This window comes from Hyla sarda, chromosome 5, assembly GCF_029499605.1.
Source record: "Hyla sarda isolate aHylSar1 chromosome 5, aHylSar1.hap1, whole genome shotgun sequence".
NCBI classification, from domain to species: domain Eukaryota; kingdom Metazoa; phylum Chordata; class Amphibia; order Anura; family Hylidae; genus Hyla; species Hyla sarda.
In genome coordinates, this window is record NC_079193.1 from 172214092 (window position 1) to 172232210 (window position 18119).

An 18119-nucleotide genomic window follows, 5' to 3' on the forward strand; every position below is an offset into this window, starting at 1 on the left:
TCCCCATAGGGGACTATTTATAGCAATCATTTGGTTGATAATACTGTTCAGTGCTATGCATAGAGCATAGCACTGATCAGCGTTATCAGTGATCTTCTGCTCTAGTCTGCTCGAAGACCTCGGGAGACAGCCGGAGCCAGGTGAGGGGACCTGGGGCTGCCATGCTGGATGATCGGATCCACAGCAGCACTGCGGGCAATCCGATCATCCAAAGTACTGCACTGCCGCAGATGCCATGATCTGTATTGATCACGGCATCTGAAGGGTTAATGGTGGACATCCGCGTAGCAGCCGGGACCTGCCGCGCATGACGCCAGCACCGGTCCGGTGCTCGCGGTCATGGTGGGGCGTAAATGTACGTCATTGTGCATTAAGTACCACGTCACCAAGACGTACATTTACGTCCATTGTCGTTAAGAGGTTAATGAAGGAGTTTTGCGACTCTTCTTGGTACTGCAGAGCGAGTCTTAGTGGTTCACTGGGTGGGCTATGAGTGAACTGAGTATGAAAGAGAGGGGTGTGGGATGGCACAGTGGGTCTTTTGACTTTTTCTTCTTCTTTTCTTTGACTTTCTTTTTCTTTGTTCTTTCTTTCCCTACTCCTCTTGTGTTTTTTGTCAGTGTTTGTTGCCTTTGATGTGTCTGTGTTTCGCCTGTGACTATTTGTTGGGGATGTGTTTTGGTCCTCTTGGGAGTGGCCGTGGGGGTTAGGGGTCTTTGGGATGGGGACCTGATGTTTATTCTGTTGTTTGATAAGTATTGTGGTAGTATGGAAGGTGACCGTGAAATCATTATACACCGTTAATGTGTGCAACTTTTACCTGGGCCCTATATGCTGAGGCTTCACTTACCACATGATACAGCACTGGACTTTGCCTACATATTAACTCTAAAAATGATGTAGTCTGGAGTAAAGCTCAGCAATCTCTCACATTTTCTTTTCTGTTACTCCTTTGACAGAGTTATGACTATGCTTGTCGTGCTGTATGAGTAACATTTATTGCACCTGTATGATGTCTTTCTGTACGGGACATTGTTCCATTGTATTTGATATGTCTTAATAAAACATTGTTTAAAAAAAAATAAAAAAATAAAGTATATCTGGAGTCATAATGACTAGCCCTATCTAGCCATATGCTTATTTACACCTTTAACATGGAAGCCAATTTAAATGTTTAGAATTCATTGTTTTAAAATAATTAAATAATATAAAGATAAACTGTATCACTAATATACCACAAAAATAATTAATACATAAAGTCATACCAGGCTTGCAGGTCTCTGCTATGGTAAGGGCACAGGCACGACCAAACACAACCAAATCTAGGAGGGAATTTGCACCAAGTCGGTTGGCACCATGTACAGAGGCTGAGGCTGCCTCACCACATGCATAAAGGCCGGGAACCACTTGGTCTTCACCATTTTCATGGATAATCACCTACAAGAATATATTTAATAAACAACACATTATTTCCAACTTAAAGGGGTTGTCCATTAAAAATATAATTTTACCTATGGGCAGAGGCTTGATATTAAAATAGCTTATACATACCTTTTTGCCTCCCCACAGGACTCCGGTATCGGGGTTCCCGGTTCGCAGGATGGTGTCTGCCGAATCTTGACAGGTACTCAGTGCTGTAGACATGAGGTCACAGCACTGCCCTGCCAATCACTGGCCACAGCGGTGTCCTGCCTCGGTCAGTGATTAGGGGAGCAGTGCTATGAGTTATGTCACTGCAGACTGTATGCTCCTCAGCCCTTTGAGAATAAGAGACACCAGCCAATAGATGGAGCACCCTAAGATTAGAGATCTACGGGGAGCCAGGAAGGCATTTATTAGCAGTTATTATTTTAAAAGAAAGCCTCCTCCCATAAGTGAGTTTGTTTCCCACTTTTAAGTGTTAAATGTCTGGCAACACAAGAGTTGAAAAGGAATATAGTATAGTATACCCAGAAACAATCTACATTATGTGCACTTGAATCTTTTACACATTGTGATTCATAAAGTGTACCTGTCGTTAACAAAAACTTTTTATATAGTGTAGAAAATATTATATTATATATTTGTAATATACATTGGTTAAAAAATGTGTATACTTTTGTCCCTACAGCTATTGCCTGTGTCTCTGTGAGGAGTCCAAATATAGAAAGTGGGGGCCTACAAGCAGGGCTCTGTGCACTGAGGACAGGCAAGGTTCTGTACACTGAGGACAAGCAGGGCTCTGTGCAGTGAGGACAAGCAGGATTCTGTGCAATTAGGACAAGCAGAGCTGTCAGGATCCGGACTGGTATGCGGAGAGGACACAGGTGGTGGATCTTCTGTGTCAGTGAGGTGATGGCGTGGGCCATACCAGGGGAACGGAATCTAAGGGGTTACTGGTTTTCACCAGAGCCTGCCGCAAAGCGGGATGGACTTGCAGCGGCAGGTAACCCCCAGGTCGTTCCACCTGATAGCGACTCAACCTCACTGACAGCTGAGACAGGCGCGGTACACAAGGACAAGAGCAAGGTCGGACGTAGCAGAAGGTCAGGGCAGGCAGCAATGGTTCGTAGTCAGGGGCAACGGCAAGGGTCTGGATACACAGGCAATGGAACACACAGAAACGCTTTCTCAGGGCACAAGGCAACAAGATTCGGCAGGGACAGGAAGGGGAAGTGGGTTTATATAGTGTAGGGAGTGTAAGGAACCAATTGAGCCAGGCACCAATTAATGGTGCACTGGCCCTTTAACCCCTTAAGGACCAAGGACGTACCGGTACGTCCTTGGTCCTGCTCTCCTGATATAACGCGGGGTTACACAGTAACCCCGCGTCATATCACGGCGGGCCTGGCGTCATAGTGAAGCCGGGACCCGCCTCTAATAGCGCGCAGCGCCGATCGCGGCGCAGCGCGCTATTAACCCTTTAGCCGCGCGCTCAGAGCTGAGCCGCGCGGCTAAAAGTGAAACTGAAAGTGGCCGGCTAGCTCAGTCGGGCTGTTCGGGATAGCCGCGGCTAATCGCGGCATCCCGAACAGCTGACAGGACAGCGGGAGGGCCCCTACCTGCCTCCTCGCTGTCCGATCGCCGAATGACTGCTCAGTGCCTGAGATCCAGGCCTGAGCATTCATGCGGCAGAATCGTTGATCACTGGTTTCTTATGAGAAACCAGTGATCAGCATAGAAGATCAGTGTGTGCAGTGTTATAGGTCCCTATGGGACCTATAACACTGCAAAAAAAAAGTGAAAAAAAAAGTGAATAAAGATCATTTAACTCCTCCCCTATTAAAAGTTTGAATCACCCCCCTTTTCCAATAAAAAAAAAAAACACAGTGTAAATAAAAATAAACATATATGGTATCACCGCGTGCGGAAATGTCCGAATTATAAAAATATATCATTAATTAAACCGCTCGGTCAATGGCGTGCGCGCAAAAAAATTCCAAAGTCCAAAATAGTGCATTTTTGGTCACTTTTTATATAATTTAAAAATGAATAAAAAGCGAAAACTACACCCCTCACGGAATGTAATGAGGGGTGCAGTGAGAATTTACACCCCACTGGTGTCTGACAGATCTTTGGAACAGTGGGCTGTGCAAATTAAAAATTTCGTATTAATTATAATTATATAAATTAATTATAAATATATAAAAAATTAAAAATGCTCACTGTACCTCTTGTTACGTTCCTCAAGGGGTCTAGTTTACAAAATGGTATGCCATGTGGGTATTTTTTGCTGTCCTGGCACCATAGGGGTTCCTAAATGCGACATGCCCCCGAGCAAAATTTGCTCTCAAAAAGCCAAATATGACACCTTCTCTTCTGAGCATTGTAGTTTGCCCGTAGTGCGCTTCAGGTCAACTTATGGGGTACCTCCATACTCAGAAGAGATGGGGTTACAAATTTTGGGGGGTATTTACTGCTATTAACCCTTGCAAAAATTTGAAATTTGGGGAGAAACACACATTTTTGTGAAATTTTTTTTTTTTTTTTTTTACATATGCAAAAGTCGTGAAACACCTGTGGGGTATTAAGGCTCACTTTATTCCTTGTTATGTTCCTCAAGGGGTCTAGTTTCCAAAATGGTATGCCATGTGTTTTTTTTTTTTTTTGCTGTTCTGGCACCATAGGGGCTTCCTAAATGCAACATGCCCCCCAAAAACCATTTCAGAAAAACGTACTCTCCAAAATCCCCTTGTCACTTCTTCGCTTCTGAGCCCTCTACTGCGCCCGCCGAACACTTTACATAGACATATGAGGTATGTAAAGTATAAGCATACATTTTCTCCTTTTACCCCTTGTAAATAAAAAAATTGGGTCTATAAGAACATGCGAGTGTAAAAAATGAAGATTGCGAATCTTCTCCTTCACTTTGCTGCTATTCCTGTGAAACACCTAAAGGGTTAAAACACTGACTGAATGTCATTTTGAATACTTTGGGGGGTGCAGTTTTTATAATGGGGTCATTTGTGGGGTATTTCTAAGATGAAGACCCTTCAAATCCACTTCAAACCTGAACTGGTCCCTGAAAAATTGTGAGTTTGGAAATTTTGTGAAAAATTGGAAAATTGCTGCTGAACTTTGAAGCCCTCTGATGTCTTCCAAAAGTAAAAACACGTCAATTTTATGATGCAAACATAAAGTAGACATAATGGAAATGTGAATAAAAAATTTTTTTTATTTGGAATATCCATTTTCCTTACAAGCAGAGAGCTTCAAAGTTAGAAAAATGCTAAATTTTCAAATTTTTCATCAAATTTTGGGATTTTTCACCAAGAAAGGACACAAGTTACCACAAAATTTTACCACTATGTTAAAGTAGAATATGTCACGAAAAAACAATCTCGGAATCAGAATGATAACTAAAAGCATTCCAGAGTTATTAATGTTTAAAGTGACAGTGGTCAGATGTGCAAAAAATGGCCGGGTCCTTAGGTGTAAAATGGCTGGGTCCTTAAGGAGATGGCTGGGTCCTAGAGAGCGGGGGCCGGGACTCAGCAGGAGGACGGGGCAGGTGAGAGACACGGGGCGCGTTCCGAGAGCGGGCACGTCTCGCACCCCGGATCGCGTCCCCTCCGGGAACATGGAAGCAGCGCTCGGAGGAGCGCTGGAAGGAGCACTGTATACAGAAGCACGCCGCGAGCACTCCGGAGGAGCAGCGGGACCCGGTGCGCTCGGCGTGACAAGAGCTCTGTGCACTGAGGACGAGCGGGGTTCTGTACAGTGAGGACGAGCGGGGTTCTGTGCAGTAAGGACGAGCGGGGCTCTGTGCAGTGAGGACGAGCGGGGCTCTGTGCAGTGAGGACGAGCGGGGCTCTGTGCAGTGAGGACGAGCGGGGCTCTGTGCAGTGAGGACGAGCGGGGCTCTGTGCAGTGAGGACGAGCGGGGCTCTGTGCAGTGAGGACGAGCGGGGCTCTGTGCAGTGAGGACGAGCGGGGCTCTGTGCAGTGAGGACGAGCTGGGCTCTGTGCAGTGAGAACAAGCAGGGCTCTGTGCAGTGGGGACAAGCAGGGCTCTGTGCAGTGAGGACAAGCAGGGATCTGTGCAGTGAAGCTCTGTGACATGTTCCCGGCTCACACATCAGGCTGATTGACAAGTCAGGAGCCTACACAGAGGCCTGCTTGTGCCTCCCACACTTCCTGTATTTGGACTCCTTATAGAGACACACAGGCAATAGCTGCAGAGGGCATTTTTTCACTGAAAAATATACAAAATTTTTATTAATTTTTATTAAAATTTTATTAATGCATATAACAAATATACATATAATAGTATTATCTACATGATATCAAAAGATTTTGTGAACGACAGGTATCTAAGATATTATAGCCTTTAGAAGCCGCTTTATTGAATTACACAACAGGGAAGAACACTAAACTGCACTGTATTGAACTCTGACAAAGGTAAAGGTAATCTCTTAAAGAGGATCTGCCAGCAGAAAAAAAGAGGTGTAAATAAGCACATTTCTTGATATGGCTAGTCATTAGAATTTTAGGTTTACCTTTATTATCTCTATAGTCCATTTTGGCACAAAGATATAAGACTTTTTGTTATTATGCAAATGATTACTAAAAGCTTAAGGGGCATTCCACAGCATGGCAGGAGCCCAGGTAAGGCTGGGTTCACACTACATTTTTTGCCATACTGTTTTCAATCCGTTTTTCTAAAGAAAACCGTATGGCAAAAAAACGAATGGAACAGTATGGAAAAAAGTAAACCGTATGCGTTTTTAAACAGTATACTGTTTTTAAAAGTGCATACAGTTCCGTCAGTTTTTATTTTAAAAAAAACATACGTTTTTGAAAATTTTGTCCATTTTTAATGGGAGGGGTCTTGCGTGGGGACTTTAGGATTCAAATGCGCATGTGCAAAGTAAAAACGTATACGTTTTTCCCGTATGGAACCGTATACATGTGCGTTTCCCATTGACGTCCATGTAAAAAAAAACGTATGCAGTTGCAGTACGGTTTTTAAACCGGAGACAAAATTGTGGTCAACCACGGTTTTGACTCCGGTTTAAAAACCGTACTGCAACCGCATACGTTTTTTTTAAACATGGACGTCAATGGGAAACGCACATGTATACGGTTCCATACGGGAAAAACGTATATGTTTTTACTTTGCACATGCGCATTTGAATCCTAAAGTCCCCACCCAAGACCCCTCCCATTAAAAATGGACAACATTTTCAAAAACGTATGTTTTTTTTTAAATAAAAACTGACGGAACTGTATGCACTTTTAAAAACAGTATTCTGTTTAAAAACGCATACGGTTTACTTTTTTCCATACTGTTCCATCCGTTTTTTTGCCAAACGGTTTTCTTTAGAAAAACGGATTGAAAACAGTATGGCAAAAACGTAGTGTGAACCCAGCCTAAGTCAGCCCATGTCGTCTTGATTACCACCCACTTCCATCCACCTACCCATTTTGTCTGATAAAGAGGACATGGGCTGCACTTACTTGAGCTCTTGCCATGCTAGGGAACACCCCCTGGGCTCTTGAGCTCACTTGCATAATAACAAAAAGGCTTATATTTTGGCACTGGACTATAGAGATATAAAAGATATGCCCAGATTCCCGATGACTAGCCCTATCTAACTATGGGTTTATTTACAACTATGTTTTTATGCTTTATATACTTAATTGATCTCTAGTAGTAAGCTTACTTGTCCTTTGTAGTTAGTAGGTATGCCTCCCATGTTATAATGGACAGTGGGTAGGATAGGTATGGGCTCCTTTGTGACATCAACCCCTGCAAAGATCATTGCTGTCTCGGAGATGCCTGGCAGACGTGTAGCCAACTGCTGAGGTGGTAGATGATGTAGCTGAAGGTAAACGTGGTCTTTACCTGGTCCACATCCTCTGTTAAAGAAGACAAGATTTGATGGAGAAAAAATATTCAATGTATTATTTAAAAGAAATTCAAATGAAAGGACCAACCTATTTTGAGCCTTCAGGGCATAGCATCATTTTTATCTCCACATTCATGACTTCCATTGGAATTTGTTGACTGTAGTTTTTTATGGGATGAGCTAGATGCTCTGTCTCCTACTGGTTATTTACAGGTTTACAGGAGCACAGACTAAAATGAAGGGGATTTAATACAATGATTAGAGTGCACAGTCCTGAACTATAATCATTTTTTGTTTGGAACTGGATGTAAACTCAGCGCCTAAATGCCTGAATGGAGGAGCCGTTCTTCCCCCCATATATAACTATGCATTCATTAGGAGCGACAAAAAGTAGAAGAAAAATGCAGCTCAGCTCACCACCCATGTAGATACTTCTTCAAAGGCAATCTGACTCATATGAGGTAAAGGTGATCACAGAGCGGGCCACATCCCGTACATCCAGAAGATAAAAAAGAATGGATGGCATCCAGCTCTCCCAAAATTAGGCTGCATTCACTCCGGTCAGCTCATTAAAGTAAATGGAGTTACGGGCTGATCTGGCCGGGGTACGGGAGCGCCCGGTTTGCCCCTCCCCTCGCCGGATCCAGCACCTGTATGTACAAAACGTGGTGTGAATGCACCCTTATCCATAAAATTAAAACTTTATTTTTTTTAAAAAGGACAAAACAAAGGAAATATGAAAACAAAAACAACGAAACGCTGATGTGTTAGCTTGAAACACGCCAGCGTTTCGTTGTTTTTGTTCTCAGATTTCTTTTGTTTTCTTCTTTTTTAATGCATACCGATTAAAAATGAAGCTTCAACATTATGGATAAATTTGGGAGAGCTGGATGCCATCCATTCCCTTTTTATCTTCTATGCATTAGGAGACAAAGCTTTCCACTCAGTCTCCACAGCAATCCTCTTCAGAACAAGACTCAGCGCCGTAGAATCACATTACACTGGGTGCTTTGGAGACGGAGAAGGAAGCTTTGTTTCCTACTGCAGTGGTTCTCAACCTTTTTCGCGACTGTACCCCCAAAGGGGGAAAGTATGTCAGCGGGTACCCCTCGCACGTAAATTTGTGCGGAACTTACAAGCGAGGGGTACCCGCGGACAAAATAAGTTATCAAATTACTTATTTTTATAATGGCGTGTCCTTACCTTTATACTAATGCGATACTTAATCCCCTTGTGCCATTATACCTCCCTTCCTCTGATCCCCCTTTTTCAATTATTCCCCCTTCCATCTTAATCCCCTTGCGCCATTATTATCCAATATGGCAAAAGGGGATCAGAGGGAGGGGGGAATAATGGCACAAAGGGATGAAGATGGAGGGGGAGGGTTAATCATCACCCCCCCCCCCTTCCATCTTAATGCCCTTGTGCCATTATTCCCCCCTCCCTCTGATCCCATTTTGCCACTATCAGATAATGGCAAAATGGGATCAGAGGGAGGGGGGGGGAAGGAATAATGGCACAAGGAGATAAAGATGAAGGGGGAACAATGGCACAAGGGAATTAAGATGGAGGGGGAATAATAGCACAAGAAGATTAAGATGGAGTAGTATAATCATCAGCCCCCCCCCCCCCCCCTCTTAATGCTCCTCTGCCAATATTCCCCCCTTCCTCTGATCCCCTTTTATCATTATCAGATAATGGCAAAATAGGATCAGAGGGGGGGAAATTAATGGCAGAAGGGCATTAAGATGGAGGGGGGGGGGGGGGGATAATGGCAAAATGGGATCAGAGGGAAGGGGGAATAATGGCACAAGGGGATTAAGTTGGAGGAGGGGGAATAATCATTTCCACCCTCCATCTTAATCCCCTGATCCATTATTCCCCCCTCCCTCTGATCCCATTTTGCCACTATCAGATAATGGCAAAATGGGATCAGAGGGAGGGGGGGGGGGAGGAATAATGGCACAAGGAGATAAAGATTAAGGGGGAACAATGGCACAAGGGAATTAAGATGGAGGGGGAATAATAGCACAAGAAGATTAAGATGGAGTAGTATAATCATCAGCCCCCCCCCCCCTCTTAATGCTCCTCTGCCAATATTCCCCCCTTCCTCTGATGCCCTTTTATCATTATCAGATAATGGCAAAATAGGATCAGAGGGGGGGGGGGGAATTAATGGCAGAAGGGCATTAAGATGGAGGGGGGGGATAATGGCAAAATGGGATCAGAGGGAAGGGGGAATAATGGCACAAGGGGATTAAGATGGAGGAGGGGGAATAATCATTTCCACCCCTCCATCTTAATCCCCTGATCCATTATTTCCCCCTCCCTCTGATCCCCTATTGCCATTATCCCTCTCCCCCCCCCCCCTCCATCTTAATTCCCTTGTGCCATTATTCCCCCATTATTCCTCCTTCCCTCTGTGCCGGTAATGGCAGACATCAGCGATCACATTGATGTCATACATATACTCCTCAGAGGCCATGATCAATACAGATCAAGGAATCTGCAGAAATCCGGCACTTAAAACCACGGGGATCAGATTAGCCAAGATGGCGGACAGAGGTCCCCTCACCTGCCTCCACCGCTCTCTCAAGGAATTTTCTAAAAAAAAAGTTTTAGATTTTTTAAAGCAGTACAATAATAGAAAGGTATGTAACCATGAGTACCCAGAGTTTTACCATATAGTGTACAGCGTGAAAACGAAACACCCTCACAAATTTGCTAAATTGTGATTTTCGTTTAAATTTCCTTTCACAAAATATAAGATTTTGGGTTTAACATGCATTTTAGGTTAAATGAGTGATGTCATTACAAAGTACAACTGGTCAAGCAAAAACAAGCCCTTGTATGGGTCTGTGAATGGAAATATAAAAAAGTTATGGATTTTAGAAGGAGAGGAGGAAAAAACACAAAAATAAAATTGGCCTGGTCCTTAAGGGGTTAATGTTGTGTCCCCTCAAAATAACTCAACACAACCATTAATGTCATGTGACTTGTTAGTATAACAAGGTATCAGGTGTGGATCGGGAGCAAGTGTTTTAAATTCGGTGTTATCGTTCTTACACTCTAATACTATTCATTGGATATTGCACCTCATGGCAATTCGGAAAAAGATCTAAAAAAAAAAAAAAAGAATTGTTGCTCTACATAACATAACACGTGCTCAGTGTCATATCCAGAAGTTGTCTTTGGGAAACAGACATATTACTGCTGACTGCATTGCTGTAGAGGATGAAGGAGTAGGGGTCAGCTTGTCAGTGCATCAAATTGATCTACATGCTCGCAAATAGATTGACAAGGATTGTTCTATTCCTAGTCCACAGGGACTAAAACTGGCTTTATGCCGGGTTAGTCTAGCGTGGATAACATTCGCCGGGTATTTCTTAATCTGCAAATTACACAGGAAGGTACTGGGGCTAGGTCTGTTTTTTTCCACGATGCTGCCAAAGTGTTTGATAGTGTTGAGTGGAATTCCATCTCTAGAGTTATAGGGCATATGGAGTTCGGGTCTAGATTCCTATCTTATGTTCAGCTGTTATATTAGAAACCAAAGGCCCGACTTACGAGTGAACAGTCAGATTTCGGGTCAGTTTGAGTTGCAGAGAGGTACGCGGTAGGGGTGCACTGGCCATTAAATCTTTGGCTTACATGGTACAATTGTCTGTGGATATTGTGAGGTTCCGGTATGGTGGCACTCTATAGCACTGTATGCAGATGACATGCTACTGTTTTTGGGTGATACTGCACGGTCCCTGGCCCCTGTTATGCTCTTAATCTGTGACTTTGGCTTCATTTCTGGTCTACTGATTAACTGGGATAAGGTATTGATGCAACCTATCCCTCAGATTGCGGAGTCCCTTATACAGCTGGTCACTAGTTTTAAATACTTGCGAGTAAAAATAATCCTGTTTATCCATGATTTTGTCCCCACCAATTTGCTGCCTCTCCTGGATAGGAGCCCTCAAAAAATATTTGTGTGGTTTAAATTGCCCCTGTCAGTGGATGGCCGTGCTAACCTGGCAGTAATGGTGCTAATGCCCCAATTGCTGTATATACTCCCAAAAACTCCGTACATTCAAAGAATACAGTGCCACTTCCCACAGCTTGTGTGGGGGGTTGGTATGCTATGCTAGGATTTGGCTACAGACATTGCAGCAGGGTAAATCCTCTGGTGGGTTGGCTTTACCTAATCCTTGGTTATACTTTTTCACCTTTCAGCTAAATCAAATGAGGGGCTGGGCCAGGGTAACTACTCTAGGCCCCACAGGTAGAATGCTTATGGCTAAGCATGGTGGTTGTGTACCTATACATTTTCTGGATATTGGTGTTGTTGGGGAGGGTTTCTGGGAGAAGGGGGTTGTGGTTTTGGTGAACTTCATGCCCAATAGACTTAAGACCGTGAAAAATAATGGTAGTCACATATAAAATTGACGCTGCAGGCCCAATCTGGACATTTCCACTTACTTTTGTTGCCAAGGTTTAGGTTGCCAAGGGGTTATCTAGTGGTGTATTAGAAGAATGCCCATTCTACAATAAATAAAAAAAAATAGAGCTTTACTTACCTCCATTACTCCTGTGGTGCCTCCAGTCTCCTTCTCCAGTCCCTGGCTGTGATCCTCTTTTTGAGCTGCAGCGTGACGTGTGGGCACAGAGTGATGTCGGGGCCCACAGTGTCATATTGTCACTCAGCCAATTGCTGCGGCCAGAGATTGGCTGAGCAGCAGTATGACACTCTGGGTCCCAGCATCACTCTGGGCCCAAGCATCATGCTGCAGCTCAGAAACAGTATCGCAGCCGGGGAGAGTAGAATGACACCGGAGGCACCGTGGGAGCACTGGAGGTAAATAAAGTTTTTTTTTGTTTTGTTTTTTTATATACTTTAGAATGGGCATCCTTCCAAACCCCCTCCTCTTTAATGGTTGTGTGTTTTATTATTTTGTGGGGACACAACATTAAACACTGTTATACAGGCTGTGCACGTACTTCTTTACAATGTAGAGTATCATTTCTTTAGTGTTGTCACATAAAAAAAAGATTAAATATTTACAAAAATGTAAGGGATGTGCTTATGTATGCAAGATTCTGTAAATAAGGTACACTTTAAGTAAAATATATTACTCTGGTAGTAACTGTTGTAAGAACTAAAAGTTTATTATTTCAGAATATTTATTCAAGACTTATTTCCAAGAAACAGATTCTTGTATCAAAAAGGAGAAAAAGGGGACCAACCTTCCTTCACGAATCTCAATGGTCATAGATCGGCATACAATATCACGAGAGGCGAGGTCCTTAGCTACAGGTGCATATCTTTCCATGAATCTTTCACCTTCACTATTGATAAGAATACCTCCCTCACCACGACATCCTTCAGTAATCAAGCAACCAGCTCCATATATACCTGCAAGTTGGGAAAGTAAAAAAAAAATTAAATAAAAAGATTTTCTTTTTCTTGTGTCCCCTTCTAAAGCAAATGTAAAAGGTTTAAAGACTATTGTGCTGCCTTCGCAATGTATTTTACATGCTTGGCACTCAGCAGGGTCTGTCCCTTTAAGACCCTCATTTTTCTTGAAGCCTAGAGGCGGGCCTTCTCTCTAAATCCTAGGGCTAGCCCCGGCATGTCTCATTCATTCCAGCTCCAGCCACCACAGTGACCAGATCCACAGGACTTCTTGAAGCTAATACAGACTGCAAATCTGATAAATACCAAAGCCTGTGAGTAAGGAATTGCTAGTTATCTTGTGTAGAGAGATGCCAGGCATTTGTAGATAGAGAATGTGTTTTTCAGTGTGTAGTAAGTGAGCACATGTTAGACCCTATCTATGTATTAGCTATGCATAATGTAAGGCACTTGAATAGCCATGCTTATATTTGTCTTTCATATGTTTGTTTTACAGTTTTACCACGTTCATTATATCTCAGTAAAGATTACATCAGTTAAGCAACCAGCGTGTCTTTCCTTGAGATTCGGTATAAACTTGATGTGACGCTGTCTACTTAAATCAACACACAGCCGAGACATTATAACTATTTTAAAAGATGATTTCAGTAGCAGGGCCATGGTCAATAACCGGCATGGGAGAATCACTGTGGGCGGCTATTATCCCTATAGATTCTATCTTTGACAGTTGACAGTGGCATCTAAATAGCCAATAGAACAGATGTTGAATGTGCAGTAATTCCGGTAAGCCCCTTGCCAAGCGATTGTGGGTTGCCACAGAAGCCCTTACTTTTAAATGGCTGCATCATTAAGTGAATGAAAGCTGTTGTCTGGACTTTAGAAATTGGTGGCCTACCCTCGGGATAGACAATCATTATTAGATCAGCAGGGGTCTGACTTCAGGCACCACCGCCGATTAGCTGATTTAAAGAAGCAGCAGCACTCTTCCAAATCAATGTTCACAGGGACTCTGTAGCTCAAATGGCTACTGATAGAGGTGCTGGGAGTCCTGAGGACAAGCTATCAATTTTTAAAGCCCCCCAAAAAACCTTTAATAATACCATCACAAGTTAATAGGCAGACTATTGCAAATGCATTTAATAACTGAACATTAAGAAAATATGCATGTATCTTAAGACTGGGTGTGAAGGGATGCAATTCCACGCTAGGCAGTAGTGTTACCAAGGCAAAAGTACAACACCTAGAAAGTTTTATGAATGAGTCCCATTTAAAAATGTACGCGTAGACAATACCCACTTGATGTTGTATTGTGGCCTGGGCAATTATACGGCCCAATGTAAACATTAGGTAGCGTAGAAGTAAAGGAATGTACAGAGCCCAAAACACTGTGGAACCTATTAAAATAAGGAGTATGACATTAAACATGGAGGACAGAAGATGTACTGTGGCTAACATTGTTTTTACATGTGGTCCCTGATGCACACCTTAATGCTTAATATGTGTACATACGTGCTCCCCGCCATACCTTGGTAACTACACATGATAGTCGATAGTTGCAGTGGTGAAGTTTTGAGATATCTTTGTATCTGTTATATAATTATTGATGTACATTTGATTGTGAAAAAAAGAAAGTTTGTTAATTTTACTAAACTGGGATCTATCCTGTAGTGAACAGTGTGAAATAATGTCTCCTGTTGCTGAGCCTCTAGTATGACATTAAAGCAAAATCTCAAGAGACAGTAGTGCTCTGAAAAAGGAAGCGCATAAAGGGTTATAGAACCTCATAAAAACCCTAAATTATGTGCCAAACTGATTTAGAAATACTAGTGATTATTACTGCTTATATTTTATAATGTAAGCAAATGGTTTCACCAGTGAATGGTCACCTATGAATGCCAATCATGTATTGTTAATTATTCAGTTCCAAACAAATCATTATAGCAATACAGAGACTCCAACTCCCTGCAGAAAGAACAGAACTCGCCAAGTGAATAGTGCAGCATTAAGGGGTAGACAGGTAACCTCACACTATTTGTATACAATGAAACATTTAGGCTAACCTGTCGGATGAAACTGTATAAACTCCAAGTCTTGGCAGGGTAACCCGGCGCGCGTCACCATGGCATTGCCATCACCTGTGCATGTGTGTGCTGAAGTGCAACTAAAATAAGCTCTGCCGTATCCCCTAGGAGTTAAAGGATACAGATTAAGTTATTAAATTTGAAGAACTACATTTATAATTTCCTAAGCCTGTTTTTCCACTTTTTTTTTTTTTAAACTGTCACTGCAGTTTTTAAACCAAAGCCAGGAAGTTATCCATGAGGAATTTTCCATTCATTTTGAATGCACTTTGTCTCAAAACAGTCACAGTTTTCCAAAAAAGTTTGCCATAGAAGATGAGATTTAAAGGGGTATTCCAGGAAAAAACTTTTTTTTTATATATCAACTGGCTCCAGAAAGTTAAACAGATTTGTAAATTACTTCTATTAAAAAATCTTAATCCTTTCAGTACTTATGAGCTTCTGAAGTTAAGGTTGTTCTTTTCTGTCTAAATCCTCTCTGATGACACCTGTCTCGGGAAACGCCCAGTTTAGAAGCAAATCCCCATAGCAAACCTCTTCTAAACTGGGCGTTTCCCGAGACAGGTGTCATCAGAGAGCACTTAGACAGAAAAGAACAACCTTAACTTCAGAAGCTCATAAGTACTGAAAGGATTAAGATTTTTTAATAGAAGTAATTTACAAATCTGTTTAACTTTCTGGAGCCAGTTGATATATATATATATATATATATATATATATAAAAAAAAAAAATGGAATACCCCTTTAAGTGGTTAATCTGATTTCCCTTAGTCTCATCAGCAGCACAATGATGAGGATAACTCCTACCTTGTGAGCATTCAGGACCTTTGAATTTCTAATAACATTATCAATAAAGAGTTTAGCATCTCCCCTTTACGTAATATAAGCACCCCTTACAATGGTCACAGTGGGGGACATTTATCATTAGGTGTATATTGTAGACACAGATCTACTCCCTTACACTGCCTGTCTAATTTACACTTTTGCGCAAAATTTACATAAAAATTTGCATGTCCTTTGATAAATGTTGCGCAAATATAGAAATGCCCCCCTGGCTCTACCATGTACTCCTTCTCTACCTCACACTTCACAGAGCTGCTCTTCACAGCCCTGTGGCATTTTCCCGTGGTGGGCCCGCAGATTTCTGACTTCCCTCCTATCCTCCCGGGTTAGTACCTTCTTATATTTCCAAGTTGCCTTCTGCTACAATTTTTAACATGTTTCTAGGCTAATTTTCTTTTTTCATATTACTTTCCTACCCAGGCTAATAAAGTGTTATGGCTGACCCTAATGCTTGTGAATTCCCTTCAGAGGTTGTACAGTAGTATACAGTAATAATTAGTCTATAGCAAAAAGATTAAATAATTGGAGGCAGTTCTAAATCTGTATTACATATTGCTGGACACATTCTGACAGCTTTTTATATGTCCTCCTAGATGGTGTATATTTGCGCAATTTAATCGGGACTTGCGCACAGTTTGTGCTTGTAATCATTAAATACGCAGTTGATAAATTGATGTACACTGCATAATCAGCTCCACCGTACAGTCACATAGAATTCCACAGTAAAACTTCTAACAAAAATGATGCAAAAATCACACAAAACACGGAATTGTGCAAAAAAAAAATTACGCAATATAGACAGTGAAAACAGTGTATATATAATAATAAATGCCCCCCAGTGAGCTTATAGTAAAGTAGTGACCATGACTAGGGAGGGAAGCTTGAGCTGATGACTGAGCCCGAGTGAATCCAGTCAATCACATATCCACAATCACATATCCACCTTGAAATGAAGGGTTTGGAAGTCTTGATTTAATTACAAGAGGCTCCTATTATGCACATTTTTCTTTTTACTACTGCAGCAGCAACCAATCATAAAACAGAAAAGAAAAATGTTTGAATATGCAAGTGAGTATGCAAATGAGGTATACAATATCAACCAATCAGCATACAGGATAGTCCATAAAACAGCTATGCATAACGGTATCATCCTCTTTCTTGCTGTTGCCAGTGGTGACATGAGTTAAGATTTCATGCTGTGTTTTTTGTTTTTTTTGGTGACACATTCTACTGGTATTCTAGTGGTAAATTCGGTACTTGCATCATTTCTTGGTGAAAAATTCCCAAATTTTATGAAAATGTTGAAAATGTTGCATATTTTTTTTTTACTTTGAAACTCTCTGCTTATAAGGAAAATGGACATCCCAAAAAAATTATATATTGATTCACATATACAATATGTCTACTTTATGTTGGCATCATAAAGTTGACATGTTTTTACTTTTGGAAGACATCAGAGGGCTTCAAAGTTCAGCAGCAATTTACACCCCACTGGCGTTTGACAGATCTTTGGAACTGTGGGCTGTGCAAATGAAAAATACAATTTTTCATTTTCACGGACCACTGCTCCAAAAATCTGTCAGACACCTGTGGGGCGTAAATGCTCACTGCACCCCTTATTAAATTCTGTGAGGGGTGTAGTTTCCAAAATGGGGTCACATGTGGGGGGGTCCTTTGTTTTGGCACTATGGGGGCTTTGTAAACACAAGTTTTCTCTTCAAAAGCCCAATGGTGCTCCTTCTCTTCTGAGAATTGTAGTGCACCCGCAGAGCACTTTACATCCACATATGGGGATTTTTTCCCTATTTTCCCTTGTGAAAATGAAAAATTTAAGGTAACACCAGCATTTTAGTTAAAACATTTTTTTTCCATTTTCCCATCCAACTTTAACGAAAATTCGTCAAACACCTGTGAGGTGTTAAGACTCACTATACCCCTTGTTACGTTTCGTGAGGGGTGTAGTTTCCAAAATGGGGTCACACGTGGGTATTTTTTTTGCGTTTATGTCAGAACCGCTGTAAAATCAGCCACTCCTGTGCAAATCACCAATCTAGGCCTCGAATGTACATGGTGAGCTCTCACTCCTGCGCCTTGTTGTGTGTACACGGAGCATTTTACGCCCAAATATGTGGTATTTCCGTACTCAGGAGAAATTACGTTACAAATTTTGGGGGTCTTTTTTTCCTTTTACCTCCTGTGAAAATGAAAAGTATGGGGGAACACCAGCATGTTAGTGCAAACTTTTTTTTTTTTTACACTAACAGCCTGGTGTAGTCCCCAACTTTTCCTTTTCATTAGAGGTAAAAGGAGAAAAAGACCCCCAAAATTTGTAACACAATTTCTCCTGAGTACGGAAATACCCCATATGTGGCCCTATACTGTTCCCTTGAAATACGACACGGCTCCAAAGTGAGAGAGCGTCATGCGCATTTCAGAACTAAATTAGGGATTGCAAAGGGGAGG

The 18119-nt window shown here is 41.9% G+C and overlaps 1 protein-coding gene across 1 annotated transcript in view; it reads right to left on the reverse strand.

Moving 5' to 3' along the window:
- The window catches only part of LOC130273629 (succinate dehydrogenase [ubiquinone] flavoprotein subunit B, mitochondrial), a 189086-nt gene that overhangs the window by 106630 nt on the left and 64337 nt on the right, over positions 1–18119 (reverse strand). The window contains exons 7-10 of the mRNA XM_056520747.1: positions 14793–14917; positions 12564–12732; positions 7146–7341; positions 1266–1437 (exon numbers count right to left, since the gene is read on the reverse strand). Coding sequence (XP_056376722.1) covers positions 1266–1437; positions 7146–7341; positions 12564–12732; positions 14793–14917 — 662 coding nt within the window. The remainder of the gene's footprint in view (positions 1–1265; positions 1438–7145; positions 7342–12563; positions 12733–14792; positions 14918–18119) is intronic.